The sequence below is a fragment of the Cetorhinus maximus genome, chromosome 22, assembly GCF_964194155.1.
Source record: "Cetorhinus maximus chromosome 22, sCetMax3.hap1.1, whole genome shotgun sequence".
In the NCBI taxonomy this organism is placed as follows: domain Eukaryota; kingdom Metazoa; phylum Chordata; class Chondrichthyes; order Lamniformes; family Cetorhinidae; genus Cetorhinus; species Cetorhinus maximus.
Window position 1 is genome coordinate 32589255 of NC_135900.1, and position 18875 is coordinate 32608129.

Genomic DNA, 18875 nt, shown 5'->3' on the forward strand with positions numbered 1-18875 from the left:
CAATGATCAAGATCAATGGCGAGATCCTGGAAAATGTGAGCCATTTTCCATACCTTGGGAGCCTCCTCTTGAGGAAGGCAGGCACAGACGATGAATTTCATCATCATCTCCAATGTGCCAGCTCAGCCTTCAGCTGACTGAGGAAAAGAATATTTGATAACTAGGATCTCAAACCCAAAACTAAGGTCATGGTTTACTGTGCAGAAGTGATCCCCACACTCCTACATGTTTTGGAGACTTGGACAACTTGCAGGAGGCACTGCAAAGCACTGGAGAATTACGGCCAGCGCTACCTTTGCCAGGTCCTCCAAGCCTGGTGGCAGGAAAGGCGGTACAGCAGGAGCACCCTTCCCCAAGCCAACAATCCAGCATCAAGGTGCTAATCACTCAAAACCAGCTCCACTAGGCAGGACATGGCATTCGTATGCTTGACACCAGACTCCCAAAGCAACTACTCTACTTCAAACTTGACCATGGAGGAAGACTCCAAGGGCTACAACAAAACATTTTAGGGATGTCCTCAAAGCAACCTTCAAGAGGTTAAACATCCCCATTGACTCAATGGGCCCTGGCTTATGACCAACCAAAATGAATAAGTATCGCTGAAAGAAAGAGACATGTCAAAACTTTTCATCTTGTACTCACCAGAACATTTGCATGATTACCAGTTGTAAAGGGAGCGACAGTTTATACTTGATGAGAAGAGAGTGCTAATTGGTTGGCAAGTGGACTCTGATTGGTAGAGGCATTGCCAGGGAAAATGCACCAGTTAACTGATGACTGCCAATTAACTGCCAAGCTTTGTTTAAATTCAAGCCAGGCAGGTTGACTCTGATTGGCCAAGGCATTGCCCTGGGGGGATGAACCAGAGTATGCCTGTCACCTGTTTTGTTCAGGTGAAACAGGCATAAAGTGTGTGCATGTTCTTTCTGTCTGCAAAGAACAGTGTCCATTGTATTAACATATGTAGCCACCACGCTGCAAGCCTGACTGGTAATCTTAAATTGGTTATCAGCATAACTTGCAGAACACTCAGGATTGTTTAGCAAATGTTGTCCAATCGTGGACTCACATCCAATGTTCGACACTGTGTTTTGAGTTTTGCCAACACGGGTTGGTTGGGTACGGTCTGTACCTTGCCCGTTGTGAACAGCGGCTGGGACATGCTGTTAGATACAATCTGCCAGTCTTTGGGATGTACGGCCTATACACCTAGCATCACACTGGCACTGAAATTCATATACCACATTACTCATTTGTCTGATAGGCAGAACGTCTTTTTGGCTTGATGGCAGCATCCTGTTAGTGGCGAATACTACTCATGCTGCTACTGCTCAATAGCAGCATGAAATAGCTAGCTTTTCCTGTTGCTCAAACTTTTGAGAGACCTTACCCTTCCAGAGTAATCTAAAGGAAACTGTGCAATTTTCAGGACTGAAAGTGGCGACCTTAGGCCCATTCATGAGTTTGTGTGATATACAGCGTGATATGATCTGATCAGAGTAGTCATTATCTCGCAGAATGGCTTTGAAGCACCCTATTTCAGCATCAAGCTTTCATGGTGAGCAAATGGTTCAGGGTGTCAATAAGGTCAATTGTATAGCGCATGGAACGGTAAGAAACCCAACACATGTATTGACCAGTGAAAGTAGACTTGCATTGATGGGAGTAGAGAACCCCCAGCAGATTTCTCAACTAGCACATCAAAGAAAGGGAGTTCATTTGACTGCTTCATTTCAAAGGTGAATTTGAGCACAGGATGAAGCCCATTAAGGTGTATAAGGAAATTCTTACATGCAGCTGCAGATTCAAATATAGCAAATATATCATCTACATATTGGAAATATGCAAAGGGTAGCAGGTTAGGTGTGATTCCATCAAAGATGCATTTCTCGTGGAACCCAACAAAGATATTTGCAAGAGCTATGCCTAGAGGGGGTTCCATGGCAACACCATCTATTTGGGCATACATGGTGTTGTTAAAACTGAACTAAACTGTGCGAGTTGCCGAGTTCATAAGTTCAATAAATGCTGATTCACACAATGGCGGCGGATCTAGATTGCCATGATATTGTGCTGCAGTGCAAATGTCTTTGACTTCCTTGAGTGGTACATTGGTGAAAAGGCTAGCAATGTCAAATGAGCACATGGACATGGCACTACTATTGATATGCAAGTCATGTATGGTCTTCGCAAATGGGAAGGAATCCTTCACCGTGTTGCATGTAAGTGCAACAAGCTGCTGGGTGATATATATGATTGGATTCGTCTTCATGGCTCACTGTGTCTGCATGTGTATGGGTTGCCCGAGGCACATAAAAGTGATATACCTCTACCCCCATCATATCTATGACTGGTTCTGCACAACATAAATTAGCCAAATGGCTGGGCAAATTGCTACAACAAGTTTTGAACAAATTTTCCACATACATATATATAATAGAACTATGAATAATCATCAAGTGATATTCTAAACTTGAAACCTAATTAGTTAAATACAAACAAAATCAAAATGACAGGGCAGGTGATATGTTGCAACTGTAGCGTGGAGGAGATGGTGGATGTCTGTGTGATCCACAGAAAACACATCTGTAGTAAGTGTCAGCAGCTCGAGGAGCTTTGGTTCAGAGTTGATGAGCTGGAGTCTGAGCTTCGGACACGGTGATAAATTAGGGTGGGAGAAAGTTACCTGGACACTTTGTTCCAGGAGGCAGAAACACCCCTAGATTTCGTTCATGGTCAGGGATAAGAGAGGCAAGTATGGGGATCCAAAAGTTGGCAAAGGAGGAGCCTCAGCCCTTGTAATTGTCCAACAGGTTCCAGGTTCTTTCAAATTGCATGGATGAGAGAAGGACTACAGGGAGGATGAGCAAACTGACCATGATACCCTGGGTGCAAGGGCCATCCAAGTCAGGGGACCAAAAAGGAATGTAGTTGCAGTAGGGGACACTATATTTAAGGGGAAAGGCATGGTTATCTGCAGCCAAGAGCATGAAGCATGAAGGCTGTTTATTTCTGCCTGGCGCCAGGATTAAGGACATCTTCTCAGGGCTGGAGAGGACCTTGGGGTAGGAGAGGTCCAGATGGGTTCTAACCTACATAGGTAGGAATAAAAAAGAGGTTCTGCTGCAGCAGTATGAAGAGCTAGGAACTAAATTAAAAAGCAGAATCACAAAGGTAATAATTTCTGGATTGCTACCAGACCCACGAACAAATTGGCATAGGGTATATAAGATCAGAGAGTTGAAAGTGTGATTCAGAGATTGGTGTGGGAGAAATGGCTTTTGATTCATGGGATACTGGGGAAAGAGGGAACTGTACCACTGGAATGGCCTTCCCTGAACTTTGAAGCATCTTGGGATCTTTTATTCATTTAGCATCTTTAATGTCATAAGTTGTTGTATTCCAAAATGCATTATCGTTCATTGTACATAGCTGATATTGGTTTTTCACTATTTACTTCCAACAATGTTCAGCAAATGAACGTAAGTGCTGTCATTCATTTCACCAACAGATGGTTTGTATGAGTGCGTGAACTGCTTACGGACTTCCACTCACTACTAACCTGTTTAAGAGAGAAATGGTTCATGACAAAACTGTGAGCATTCAGTGCAACTGAAATCAAGCAACACAAACAAAAAAAGTGAACAAAATTTATCAGAAGGGACAATGTTGGATACACAGAGCATCTTACAAATATCTAGCAGCTGCATATAACAACTTGCCTGACATCACATAACAGCATAAATATTGACTTTGTCTACTCATTACAGATTAAGCTAAGAACACCATTTCATGGAATCAAGCATTAATAAATTGCTTATTCCAGACCTTAATGTACATGTCTGCAAATGTTCTCTGTCAACCTTTTAAACTCAGTTCCAACAATTATAACAAACTAACTATAGCTGTTTAAATTGTAAATCTACTCAAGATTAGTGTTATAATTTGGCAATGAATAAAATCAAAAACTTTAGGTACAACAGTAAACTAGGTGTGAGGAGATATCTGCTTCCGGTGCAGTAACCTACAGGACTACATACCAAAGCTGGAAGATGAGGTTAGACTGAATAACTCTTTTTCAAATGGCTTCCTTCTGTGCCATAATTTTTTTATATTTAAGTGAAATACACATTTATATGTGCATTTGAATGGTTAGCAGGAAGGAAAGTATTCTTTTCCGGTATGTTCTGTAGTATTCATTTTACCTGCTGAGTGGCTCTGCTATATAGCACAACTCATTCTTTCTATGTGGAATAATTGCCATAGATCCTTCATAATGGTTAATTGATTGATCAATGCATAAGAGATGCTTACTTCATAAATTGCAGGCAGAAAATACATGGATTTTAAACAGTTGGTTCCAGCTGTGACCTGTATTAAGTTGATTGTTTTCAATTAAGGTAAGGTGCAGGTGATTTTTTTAAAATAAAGCTGTCAAAAACTATTAATAGGTGATAATTGAGGTAATTGCTTTCAGCATGATAAGTTTATATTTACTGGTTTTCAGGATTCTAGTGTTCTCACACTCAAGAAAATCCCAAGTGTGTTTTCCTAGCAATAATACATAAATGTAGCACATATACTATCAGATGGCTACTCCTTGACACTCTATTTTAGAAGTTTTGAGTTCCTTTTCTCTTGCTTTACCAGATGCCATTGTCCAACAATATTCTAGATGTTTTTGGTGGAGATCAGGGAATGACTACTACTATTGGACTCACTGGTACTTCTTGCTCTGTTAACCTTCCAGTGAAAAGGGAAATTACAGCTGCTCAACCTGGAAGTAAGTGGTGTATTAATCAATAGTACATTGGAAATCCTTGTGAGATCACAGTGGTAAAGTCTTTTGACTTTCAGATTGTTTAAGGGCCCATCTAGAAAACCTATAATGGGACAAAGGATATTTTTTTTAGCAATCTGATTAGATTAAATTAAATGTAGTTTGTTTTCTGTTTCTGAAAGTGTATTCTAAATATTTGCTTTGGTAGGAAACACATGGCTCTCAGTATTAGGTGTCAGTAGACCCAATTGGGCTAATATATCTGAGGGAAATAAATTAGCTGCACTATTTTCAAAAGTAGTGTCCTATCTATACAGACTGAATCAATTCTTGTTATGAGCAGCTAACGTGCTTTCTGGTTGCCAGCAACAATGAACATGAGGGTTATTTTTTGACTGATTCTTCAAATGGTAGTAAATCCATTTGACACAATGAGATCATATCTGTAAAGGACACTCCAATTATTTCTCATTTTGAGTTAGGATCTCAATACATGAGATATGAAGCATAGTCTTTTTTAACAGCCTTAATGCTGGGCTTTAGGGCAATAGCACCATCATGATAATTGGTCTACTTTCTGCATATTTAAAGTATATATTATCTTTAAATAACTAGTTTACTGGCAGAGATCCATCCCTCCATTCATGCTTTCGAATAGGACATTGCAAAGTTTTCTTTAAAGACACAGTTTCCTGTCTCTAGCAAGAATAAGCACCAGCTGCTACATTTTTAAACATTTAGCTTCACCCTTTTACTGACATTAATATCCTCTCTATTTCCAATGATTAGAAATGGAATTCCTTTACCTTTGGGAAAGGTGACTCCAAGAAGCATCTTTCATGACAGCCACTTCTTTCCCCCAACAACTCTAGATTCTCTGAAGGTCAAGCCCTTTAAAAGATGCATTTATCAGAGACCAATAGCTACTGTTTAGCTTTCAGCTGAGTCATGTCCTGTTTGAGTTACCTGGTGAAACGTGGAATTCTGTTAATAAAGAGTTCTCCATATGCATGGATGCGGAGCTTCCCTTCTCAACATTTATATATTTTAGATTCCTAATGCTCTTTTAAAAAAAAATGCATTAACTGCAGGTAAACATAAAAATTATTAGGTATTACCAAGGGACAGTGCCCCTCCCCACTTGTATCCCCAGGTCTTTTTACATCTGGTTTGATGCAGCTGTGAACTTGGATGTCAGACTACAATCTTCAGGGGCTCCCATACACTGTCCAGAATTAGGTCAGAATTTCCACCAGAACTTAAGTGTTGGTGGAAAGCAGACAATGCTTTTGCACTGATGACAGTTGTGGTATAAAAGCACCTGATGGCTTGTATATCATTCCACAACTGGGAATCTTCTCACAATACTCGTACTTCTGGATATAATGAAAACAAAAGCTTGACCTCTAATATATAACTCTTCTCTGGCCCCTAGTCTCTAATGTCCTGTGCTCTTTTTCTCTGTTTGTCTGTCTTGTCTCCATTTTCAGTATCACAATGATCTATGCTTCTTTGAACTTCAATTTTTTCAGCTACAAATAGAAAGAACATCAAATCCTTCCTCATTCATAGTGTCTGACAGCATTGAAAGTAAGTTTGCTATAGTCTTGTGCTCGCATTTTTGTCTCAGCACCTCCAAAGCTAAGGATCCTTTTTGCCTCCCATTGTTCCTTTCCTTCCTACACTTTTCAGTCATTGAAGAGCTTTACACCAACTTTATCATGAGTTTATTGCATCTCTTTTTTCTGTGTCCTGTACAATGGACCTATGTCACTTCTATTTCCTTTTCTAAAAATTAGCACTCCAATATATTTGTGCTATAAAAAAGGATAGCTTTTTTTCTGGCTTGTACCATAAGTTTGTGCAATTCTATTACTCAAATTACAGGCAGAGGGAATCCTGTCCGCTTTAGATTCCCTTTTTGCTGGCTCTCAAAAGAAGTCGTAGAGAAAGCAAGAAAGTTTAATCTATTAAAGAACAAAAGACTTCTATCACATTCCACCAATTCAACATGAAAAGATGGTTTCAGCTGGTTTTATAACCACTTTCCGTAACCAAGAATGAGACCCTCTGTCTGACATTTTAATTAATATCATGCTCTGTTAAAACCTAATGAATTTAGGAAGCTGGGTGAACGCCTCCCTTCAATATTTAAATCAATATAACAGTCTTTCAGATTGCGATTTATTTAGAACACTGGCTTATTATGAAAATTCACAATCGTGCACTTGAGGGTAGATTTTGCTGGTTAACTGGATTAAGATTGGTTGCTGTGGTGATAAATACCAGTACTTTTCTCTGGATATTCTTGTGGGTGGGGGCTTGTATTAAAAAAAACCTAATTTCATTTAGAAGTTCTAGTGGAATAAATTAAATAATTCAGGGATGGGGACTTATTTGGAAATTGCTTGCAAAGATGGTTTACTGGGATATGTTTATAAGTGACTATTGAAGGCTGTTAGAATGGCAGGCAGAGGTCTATCAATGCATATGATTGTGTTTCATTTAAAATGGAAATGGAACTCATGGTTATTTGAAACTAACCAAATCCTCACTAACTGCTACAGATGCTGAAACACGTGCACTTGTTAAAGAAAGACAAAAGAAAGATAATCACAATTTGAGTAAGTATGGAAAGATAATTGAGTATGGTCAATTGTCCTTGTGTTAAGTGTTTATTCCATCAGGCTATATTTAGGTTTAATTGTATTTACCTACAGCATATGCAATTTAATCATCTTATGTGACTAATTTAACACTTTGTAATTTAACAGTTGAACGAAGACGACGATTCAACATCAATTATCGTATCAAAGAGCTTGGTACCTTAATCCCAAAGTCAAATGATCCGTAAGTATAGAAGTGTATTGATGCATTTACAAAATTTTTCTGTTTTAAAACTCTTTACACTTGGGTTTCAGTAGCATTGCTGCAGAAAACTGGATCAAGTACTTGTGCAGTGAAAAATAACCCAAAACTATGCTTTAGAATTTCTTCAGCGTTATGGCCTCATCTCAAATAGTGCTCTGCAGCCGGGCTTTGTAGTTGCTTTAAATAAATTATCCTTCTGGATTCAAATGTTTTTAAAACCTTTAATTATAATTATAAACTAACGGCTGTAAACTGTATCAGCCTATTGAAATTACCTGTCATGTGGAAGATTCCAGATTCTCTTTCTGGAAACTATTAATGCTGGTATTAAGAATAGGATTGATGTAATGGTAAATGATGGGAATTCATGTGAATTATTGATTTTAAATAACCCAGGTAATTAAAATTGGGTACAAAAGCAGTGAGGCAAATGTTTGGTAGTACATTCAAATACTTTTCTTACCATGTGAAATAATAAGTTTGAAACTAGATTGGATAGGATACTGATCTCCAATCTGTTAATGAATTTGATGGACTGTCTTCCTAGTCCTTACGAATTAGCACCCAGTCTGAAATGAGATAAGAGAGCGTCTGAGGTTGATGTTAAGACCAGTTGTTAGGAAAGTTTTTCATTGATCTGTGAACACTTGATTAGATGTAAATTTTAAATTAGATAGTATCCCATTATCTCCCCAGTACACAAACTTTAACCAAGAATCCAACCCTCTTTACATTGTCATTTTGCTTTAAAGTAACCGTTCAATTTCATAGCTTTTAATATTAATTTGAATAAATTTTTCCTTTTTTTGATAAAATTCTGCTGAGGCAGACTTTTATTAAAAGATGACCTTTTACTCTGCAGTGATGTGCGTTGGAACAAAGGTACCATTTTGAAAGCATCTGTGGAATATATCAAGTGGCTCCAGAAAGAACAGCACCGTGTCCGAGAATTAGAAAACAGGCAAAAGAAACTGGAACAAGCTAACCGGAGACTACTGCTGCGGATTCAGGTTGGTAAGGAGCCTGAAGGCCAAAGTGTGTTAGTTGTGCTATGCAATTACTTGGAAAGAAGAATGCTGCCAGTGAAAATCTACACCTCTACCCTTGGTGAAGGCAAGAGTTGCTTTTTCTTCACTTACTTTATTTGCGCGAAGGATGTGGGAGTCACTGGCAAGAATTGAATTTGTTGCCCAGCCTTATTGCTCTTCATCAGCTGCCTTCTTGAGAGCTGCAGTCCATGTGGTGAAGGTGTCCCTGCAGTGCTGACTGGGTGCTCCAGGACTTTGACCCAGTGGCAGTAAAAGAATGGTGTGATACTTGCAAGTCAAAATGGTATATGACTTGAAGGGGAACTTGCAGGTGATGGTGTTCCCATACATATGCTGCCTTTGGCCTTCTAGGTGGTGATAATTGTGGTTTTGGAGGTCCTGTTGAAAGTTTGGCAAGTTGCTACAGTGCATCTTATCGATGGTGTACACTACAGCTGCATTACACCTGTCATGGAGGAAGTGAATGTTTTAAGGCGGTGGATGGGGTGTTGATCAAGTTGGCTGTTTTGAACTGGAAGATGTCAGGATTCTTGGGTTTTGCTGGACCAACACTCATCTAGGCAAATTGAGGGTATTCTACCAAAATCTTCATTTCTATCTTTTTCTAGATGGTAGAAAGGATTTGGTGAATCAGGTGGGGCACTCGCAGAATACCCAGCTTCTGATCGGCTCTTGTAGCTGCTCTACACGTGGCTAGTCCAGTTAAGTTTCTGGTCAATGGCAAGCTCCTGCCAATATCTCCCTCACCCACACCCAACAGATGTAGGATTGTGCTGTTGAACGTCAAGGTTGGGGGTGGAGGGGAGAAAGAGGGTTGAACTCTTTCTGGAGCTGGCCATTTTGTGCCACAAAAGCACCAGGCATATTATTTTCTGTTTATCAACCCAATTCTGGATGTTGTCCAGGGACTGAATCTTCTGTTCGCCCCGCACGCTGACGCATAAAATGACGTGCGGGGACGTCAGGCGTGCGTCCTGACATCACTGCACGTCATTCCGATCTTCAGTTTGGCTGGTGCACAGCCAAGTTGGCTGTGCGCCCGCCAAACTATCAAAGGCATATTTAGGCCATTAATCAACTAATTGAGGCACTTGTCAGGGCTGCCCTGCCCATCCAACCTTAAGGATGGCGGGCAGGCGAAGAGCCCAGGTGGCCTTTGCATTTTTCATGGAACCACTTCCACAGGCTGGATAAGTTTTCATGAAGGGTTTATTAATTTAAAATGTTTCATGCGAATTCATAAACATGTCCCACCTCATGTCACATGAGGGGACATATCTGAATAATTTTATTTTTTATCTTTTTTATGACTTCCTTTATATCCCTGAGGCAGCTCCTTGCCTCAGGGAGATTTCTGTGCTCTTTCGCACACATGCGCGAAAGAGTGCAGGCCCCAACTCTCTCCTCGTCCACCTGCCCGCACAGGGAGTGTTCAGCGCTTCCGGGTGTGTGTCACGCTGGGCGGGCCTTAATTGGCCTGCCCACATAAAATGGCGGCACACAGCCAATTGCCACCCGCACCCGCCCAGCCTGCCCGACGGGAAGAAAATTCTCCTCAGGTTTTTTGCATGTGGGCATAGACTGCTTCATTAGCTAAGGGATTACAAATGGAATTGAACTCTGCACTCATCAGCAAATATTTTCAAACATAATGACTTCTGACCTTATGATGAGGGGCAGGTCATTGAAGCAATTGAAGATTGGGCCTTTTATTAGGGCTTCTTGATGCCATACTCAGTAAAATCCTGTCTTAAAGTCAAGGGCAGTCACTCACCTTGCCCTTGGAATTCAACTCTTTTGATCATGTTTGAACCAAGACTGCATTGAGGTCTGGAGCCATGTGATCCAGGGAGAATCCAAACTGAATACATGGGTAGGTTGGAGTGCTGCTTGTTAGCATTGCCAGCAACACTTTTTTCCATCACTTAAAGTATACTAATTGGGTGTGGAGGAATTAGTTTTGTCCTGTGGTTTGACTGCCAATTCGAGTCAATTTTCCACATTTTCTGGTAGATGCCAAGTTGTAGCCGCTGTACTGGAAAAACTTGGCTAGGGGAGTGGCTATTTCTGGAGCACAGGTTTCCAATACTACAGCCTGAATGTTGTCAGGGGCTATAGGCTTTGCTGTTTGAAGTACACTTGATAAAGAAACAACTAAATGGAGTGAATCAAATTGACTGAAGACTTCAGTAGCAGGGCAAAATGGATCATTCAGTTGGCATTTCTGGCTGAAGGGGACTGATGGTGCTTCAACCTTGCCTTTTTGCCTTCCATTAATTGTCCAATTCATGACTGAATGTGACAAGTTTGCAGAACTTTCAATGGATCTCTTGATTCCGGGATCACTTGGCTCTGTCTATAATATGTTGCTCCTGTTTTAACACATGTACATTCCTATCTTGTAGCCTCCTCTGGTTGGCATCTCATTTTAAGGAATGCCTGGTGCTGCTCCTGGCATGCTCTTCTACACCCTTTGCTGAACCAAAGTTGATCATGTGGCTTGATAATGATAACATGAGGGGTATGCCAGGTCATGAAGTTACGTAACTGAACTGAATCCCTCATCCCTGGCACCATCCTAGTATACCTTTTCACCCTCTAAGACTTTGATAGACTTCCTAAAGTGTGGTGTCCAGAATTGAACAGAATTCTCCAGCTGATGAGAAGAATTTTGTCTTCCAATAAAGTCGGGGATTCTATAGCTTTTTTGAAAAAGCCTTCAAACTTGTTCTGCCTTCTGCAAAGATTTCTGCATATACACCCAGCAGGTGTCTCTGTTCCTACACCTTTTAAAAAAAATAGTACCATTCAGTTTATACAGTCTCCCTCATTTTTCCAAAATTTATAACTTCTCAATTTTTGGTACTTTTTTATTTCTGGTCCAGCTGAAAATATATAGTTGTGTAAATAATAAACATTAAAATGTAATTCCTTACTTGTTTCCATACAGCTTTACCCTTAAGTCTTTCCTCATCTAGAGCCTATTGCCAGATTCTTTTGTGCCTAAACTGAATAAAGAATCTCAGTCAAGAGGTTGACTATCAAAATACAACAGTTACACTGTTCATGTCCTGCAAGCTAACCATAACTCAAATCACTCCAGATTACAACTCCCAGAATTTATCCAGATCAAAGTCTAAAATGAAATAGATAGTCAAGTTAGAAGTTATAAACACATCTGGGGATGGCTAGTTTTCATTTAACATTTTTGCATCTTGATTTTCTAATTGTGAAAATGAAACAAATCTCCCAACTATGACAGCCTGAATTGGATATCTAAAAATGTGAAAAACTTCCGAAAAAGCAGACATCACTGTTTTTATTCGTTCAGGCAACCTGGGTGGTGCTGACAAGGCCAACATTTATTGCTCATCCCTAATTGCCCTTGGTAAGGTGGTGGTGAGCCACTGCCTTGAACTGCTGGAGGCATGTGGTGTAGGTACACCCCCAGTGTTGTAAGGAAGGGAGTTCCAGGATTTTGGCCCAGCGACAGTGAAGGAACGGTGATATAGTTCCAAGTCAGGATGGTGTGAGGCTTGGAGAGGAATTTGTAGGTGGTGGGTGTGCCCATGCAGCTGTTGCCCTTGTCCTTTGAGCTGATAGACGCTGTGGATTTGAATGGTGCTGTTTTGTAGATGATGGACAGGTTTTAGGGAATCATGAGATGAATTATTCATTGCAGAATTCCTAGCCTCTGACCTGCTCTTGTAGGTCTAAGTATTTTTATAGCTGGTCCGGTTCAGTTTCTGGTCAATGGTAACCTCCAGGATATTGATAGAGGGGTATTCAGCAATGGTAATGCCATTCAATGTCAAGTGGAAACGATTGGATTCTGTTGTTGAAACTCTTTCGAGTTATCAACAGTCACAGATTGCAACTCTTTCGAGTACAATCACAGTTCTTGGTTTCCGGGAGTGGGACATGAACCTACAACCCTCTGATTCAAAGGCGAGGGTGCTATGAACTGAGCCACAGTTGAACATTGCCTGACACTTGTGTAGTGGGAATGTTAATTGCCACTTAACCCAAAATTGAATGTTGTTCAAGTCTTGCTGCATATGGACACTGACTGCTTCAGTATTTGAGGAATTGTGAATGGGACTGAAAATTGTGCAATCGTCAGTGAACATCCCACTTCTGATCTTATGATGGAGGAAAAGTCATTGAAGTAGCTGAAGATGTTTGGGCCTAGGACACAATCCTGAGGAACTCCTGCAGTGATGTCCTGGGACTGAGATGATTGACCTCCAACAACCATCTTTCTTTGTGCTAGGCCTGACTCCAGCCAACGGAGAGTTTTCCCCCTGATTCCTATTGACTCCAGTTTTGTTGGGCTTCTTGATGCTACACTCGGTCAAATGCTGCCTTGATGACAAGGGAAGTCACAATGGTGTTTTCCCCCCACTCTGCTTTTTTGCATCCTAGGATGTTGGTGATTTGACAATGGAGATGTTGTTGAATGTCAAGGAGAGGTGGGGGTTAGACTGTCTTATAGTTATTGCCTAGCACTTGGGTGATGTGAATGTTATATGCTGTTGTATATTCAATATCTCAGAACTATGTAGAGATGATACTAGTTCCTCTGTGTAACAGATTTTATTCAGAGTTTTGAAATGTCTGTTCCATGCTTACAATTCTGGTCTCCAGCTTTGTTCACCCCTCTGAGTCTGCAACCAATCGAGCACAATGAGCATCAATAGCAAACAGACTTACACAATCAAACACAGAACAACTGAACTCTACACTTGCCATTTTTCAGCTCAAGCCTGAATGTTGTCAAGGACTCGTTGCATGTAGGCATAGAATTGCTTCATTATCTGATGAGTTATCATGCAACTAACCACTGCACTCTCACTAACACACCCTTGTGGCCATTTTCCTTTGTGCTAAACATGAATCGAGCTAGTAAAGAATTTTCCCTGATTCCCATTACCTTCAATTCTACTTGGGCATCTTGATGCTACACTCAGTCAAAAGCAGCAGACACTCTTACCTCACCTCTGGAAATCAGATCTTTCATGCTATGTTTGGACCAAGGCTGTAATGAGGTCTGAAGCTGACTTGATGCATCTGCAGTGCTAGTAAACAGTGTCTCCTGGAATTTTAACATTTTTAAAATTCTATTTTCTTCAACCCCTTTTACCCTAGGATTGATTCACTCCCTAGAACTGCTCATATGAGAATGGCATCAAGTTAAACATCAAACCAGCCTTAGTGTTGCAGGACATCAGTGGTTTTTTTGAAATGTATAATCTGTTCAATGATGAAACCAATAAAAATCTAATCAAAATAAATGAGTTTTGCAGATTTGCAATTGAGATTTGAAGAGTTGTTGTGCTAGTTTTTTTTCCAAAGCCCCCCACATTGGTGGAAATGTCTACCTATGTGATTGCAATCAAAAGCCTAAAATACAATTTTGACACTTATTGAATTGGACCTCATGTATTGGGATAAGAAGTGTTGTAATTTTCCCCTTCCCTCCAACACCTCAAAAAAAAAATTATATTTGGTTTTGTGCTGTAGGAGTTTTGCTTGACACTGTTGTAACTTAGTCCAATACCCACGTTCTGGAAAAGTCCTACATTCAGTATGAACTAAGGATTATATCCTTCTCCATATTTTAATGTAAGCTATGGTTATATTTTGCATTTATAAATGACTTGATGCATCTAAGATGGCTTTCTCTCATTTTCAGGAACTGGAAATGCAGGCCCGAGTCCATGGGCTGCCCACGATGTCCTCAGCCCTTAGTCCAACAGAGCTGGTTACTCACCTTGTCAAGCATGAGTCCTACCAAGCAGACAATAGCCCTGATTACTTACAGCAGCCAACTTTGCCTCAGATGTTGAGTGAACTCAATGAAGGGCCCTGTAGCTTCTTGGATCCTTTGTCCCATTTCACAGACTTGTCCTTCAGTGCTGCTTTGAAACAGGAAACCAGGCTTGATAACATTCTAATAGATAACACAATTTCACCATTGGCTGCTGATCCTCTGTTGTCTGCAACATCACCTGATGCATCTAAAGGAAGCAGTAGGAGAAGTAGTTTCAGCACAGATGATGATGAATTGTGAGAAATGTTATTCTGTGATGCAGTGAGGGACTATGATCATTTCACTTAAAAATGATTAAACACAAATGATTTGCTTACTGCTTGATGGCCTTTGAGCCATTTGCACATCAAGCTGTTAGACCTTTACTCTGAAGGTTAGAATCCTCTCCACATGTTTGATTATTATTTCACCTTTGCTGCTGCTATTAATAATCCTTTGAGGGAAATTGAGACCTAGAGCTCACATGAACAAAATAAAACTTGCATATTTTCAGAAGTATATAATCATATGCACAATTAATAGGGAATGTAAAATTCCAACAGCCCTTTTCCCTAAATAGATTCGAATCTGATCTGTATACTGAAAATCAATTTGCCTTTTTTTTTGTGGAGGAGAAATAAGACAGAAATATGGAAACACAAATCTGCCAAAACTGAGAGTCAGACAAATGCACATTAGACTATTTTATGTAAATACAGCATTATGTCCTGCACAGTTTGAATAGTTACAGACACTAGGTGGTTTATTGAAGGGTCAGCTGGAATTGCATTTTTCTGAATGCAAAATAATGTGTATTCTTTAGGAATTTAAGATATGACTGTGTTTCCTCCCCTGCCCCCCAGACCCCTTGCCAAGTATATTTGAGTCCAACTGCATTCTTATGCTTCAAGGGGGAGAGAGATTCTCAGCTCAGCTGACTGGGTGTGGTCTAGAATCATGCATAACTTACCATTTCTGTTTTTTAAACAGCAATTGAGCAAAAGGGAGATGGCGAGTTCATTTTGAGAAATAAGCACCCACGTGGTGCAAAAAACCTTTTTTTAAGCTATTGTAATACTGACTCTTCCTGGACATATGGGAGAATTATGTTGCAGTATTACATGCAAGAGCCTTTGTTTAGAGTATAATTAAGGTGTATATTAGTTTGTTAGTAATGTATTAAGCAAGTGCATATTATAGAAAATACTTAATACATTCTCGAATAATTTTTTTAATGTTGAAAGAAAGCTCCCACAATGTCAAGGAGTTAAGAGAAAATTTCGTTTCTAATGTGTTACATTACTTCTCGCTGCAAAATACAGAAGTAATGGTCATGGAATTTACACTGATTTTGTTTCATAATGTGCTTTAGTGATCTTCCTTTTGAAATAATATTTCATGTACATCAGCTGTTTTTCTTTTTAAAAGAAAGTAACCTATCTTCCTTGGCGTTAGAGCTGTCTTTTCCACTATGTATTAATTGTTGGATCCATTTGATCGGTGAGCAAGAACAGCATAATTAAAGATATGTTGCAATTGGCAAAAGGGGCATTACAATAGGTCTTAGTTTCCCATATTTCAATAACAGTATTCATGTATACTGTATCCTTAATATAGCAAAATATTTCAAGGTGCTTTAAAGAATCAGAAAATAAAACATGGGACACTAAGCCAAAGAATTGGGGGGAAAAAAGGAGGGTGGCCAAAAAGCTTGGTCAGAGCTGGGTTTTAGGAAAGGTCTTAAAAGGGAGGTGGAAAAGCAGGGGAAATTGAGGGAATTCCAGAGTGTATGGGGCTGAAGTCATTGCTGCCAAGTGTAAATGCAGAAGAGGCCCAGAGTCGAATGGAAAGTTCAGATCAAGTTGTTGACCTGGAGAGGGGTGCCATAGGGAGGTAGGGGTGAGGTCATGAAGGGGTTTAAGCACAAGGATGAGTGTTTTAAATTAGTGCTTGGGGGAACCAGGTGCCAATGTAGGCTGGCGACGATAAGAGGTGATGGGGAAGCAGGACTTGATGCAGGATGGGATACAGGCAGTATGAAATGCTGAAACCTGTGACCTTTTACTGATGGTGATGGTTTGGTATTGCATTAGCATATTTGAATAAATTTTTGTACCTGCTGGAATATCAGAAGTTCCCTTAATTGATTAGCCATAATGTTACATGAGCACTTGTGATATTTTAGTAACATTTTCCTACATATAGCTTAAATTACAATCTTGTTTTGGAAGGCTGTCCTTCAAGCAATCTAAACTTCTTGGAAGTAATGCAAAATTTGGCTGTGTTTGAATCATTTAACGCAGTAAAATAGAATTGGGAAGGAAAAACTGATCTGAACTTGGAAGCATTTAGCCAGTCTTTGCCTTAGAAAGACAAAAGAAAATTAATATCGTCAATGAAGGCTAATTTTCGATGGGAGAAAATGTTTTAACAATGTTTACCCTGTTCTGTATAAATGGGTTTACAATTTGCAACAGTGCACAGACAACATGCTAGTTTTGAAATGAGGGAAGAGATGAAGATTTTGACAGCTTAATGACAGCAGTTACTAAGTACTTGTGCAACGATTTCTGTGCTTGAGCACTAATGATTGAGACGCACATCTATATTCAAGGTTATAAACTACTGAAATGTACTGTCATTGTATAATTTACAATTTTTGTATGCAATAACCCTTTGTAAAATTTGTATAGATTTTTAATCTTATGTAAAAGACTCAAGTGCTAAATTCTTTTATGTACATAGTGTTTTTGTTTCTGGACATTACTAAAACCAGTAAACTCACCATAAAACATTGAAACTTGTGACCTTCATATTCAGCCGAATGTCATCATATGCCCTCACTTAAGGTTGCTCAATATAGCTTGAAAACTTCCAACAAAAAAAAAGTTGCACGACAACCACCAAAGTATGCTCCTCATTAAAAGAAAATGGGATGCTCACCTCTGCTGTCATTCAGAGGGGGTGATGGCCATGGCTGGGACTGCCCAGCTGAGATTCATCAATTGTAGGCCCTGGCAAGGTGAGGGTGAGGGGACATGGTGCTGTGGGGGGTAGCCATTGCCAGGGGTGCTTTATTAGAAAGGATGCCTCCAAACATGCAAGGAGGCCATGATGGTTCATCACTTAAGTGCCACAATTGGCCTCTGGGCAGGAGGACCATCCTGCAACTTCCCCCATCTCTGGCAAAATGTCATGGTGGCAGGAAGGTGATGGGCATGCCACACCATCCTCACTTTCTAGATCACAGTCCACCATCTATCCTGCTCCTTGCAGGGAACCAGGAGGCCCTCAAGGCAAGCCCTTGGGTGGGAATGGGAGCAGGACGCAAAGGAGATAAATTCCTGGAGTCCATCTCCAAGGGCCTGGTAGCAGTGCCACAAGAAATATAAATACCTTAAATGGGTAGTAAAGTGCATCTTCATGTGATATTTCATACTCAGCCACCACACATGCAACCTCTCACTGCATTGTCCTATTCATTCACCAACACTAGTCCCTAACACTTGGGATTTGCACCTAACATTCTGATACACCACCTTGCCCCCAAGCACCCAAATCCCTACATATCCTCCAGTTATTGACCTGTAGGAAGCACATCACCCAAACAGTGCCCCCTTTCTTGTGGGCCTAGAATACCTGCCAAAGAAGGGTGTAAAACTGAAATGGGAGGGAGGGGAGGGTTGGGGGAGGTGCCCTAGTACACCTTCATCCCCTGGTACACCTTCATCCCCTGAGCCATGTGGAGGAGCTAGTGCTCTGCATTATGGGACCAGCTGTGACTGAGCCCTTGGAACCTGGCATCACTTGAGGGCATTCAGGTTGATGGTATTTTACTGCCTTATGCCCCTTCCCAACTCTTACCTCTCCCTCACCTTGCTATGTGGCATGAAGTGCAAGCTGCAGATGGTCTGATCATGAACCCTTTGCTTTCCCCCTCACTCCAAACCCCCTTCTGATTTTATGTTTTCAGATACCCCAAGAACTGCTATCTGGCCAGCACAACACATCTGGGAGGAAGAGAGAGAGCTGCACTAGGCCTCTGTGGAAGAAGTCCTATCATTTGATCCAATAAGCACAGCCACAAACTCTGATGCTAGCACTCTGCATGCCGTAAAGACAGGCGTAGTGGTGGGATCTACATATGGTGAGCCAGGCCAGGTGGAAAGGATAACTCATGCCAGATTATTGGACGGCAAGGTCATAGGTGAGTTTTGCTACAAGGACTCATGAGGACTTTCATGAGCTAGAATACAGGAAAATGTTATACCCCTGACAGCCAGTTGGTGAAGCAGGTGACTAGAAGTAAGTTAATTTGTATTTACAGGGTGAAACATTACAAGTGCTTTGCTCCTAACTC

At 40.5% G+C, this 18875-nt stretch overlaps 1 protein-coding gene across 9 annotated transcripts in view; it reads left to right on the plus strand.

Moving 5' to 3' along the window:
• Window positions 1-17315, plus strand: part of tfec (transcription factor EC) — a 145274-nt gene extending 127959 nt beyond the window's left edge. For 7 of the 9 annotated variants that reach the window (XM_078568054.1, XM_078568049.1, XM_078568057.1 and 4 more), the window contains 5 exons: window positions 4654-4786; window positions 7351-7407; window positions 7558-7633; window positions 8484-8664; window positions 14399-17315. In XM_078568054.1, the coding sequence (XP_078424180.1) occupies window positions 4654-4786; window positions 7351-7407; window positions 7558-7633; window positions 8484-8664; window positions 14399-14776 (825 nt within the window). In that variant the 3' untranslated portion in view covers window positions 14777-17315. The remainder of the gene's footprint in view (window positions 1-4653; window positions 4787-7350; window positions 7408-7557; window positions 7634-8483; window positions 8665-14398) is intronic. The other 2 variants (XM_078568050.1, XM_078568052.1) reach the window with 1 other exon arrangement.
• Window positions 17316-18875: the final 1560 nt, after the last annotated feature.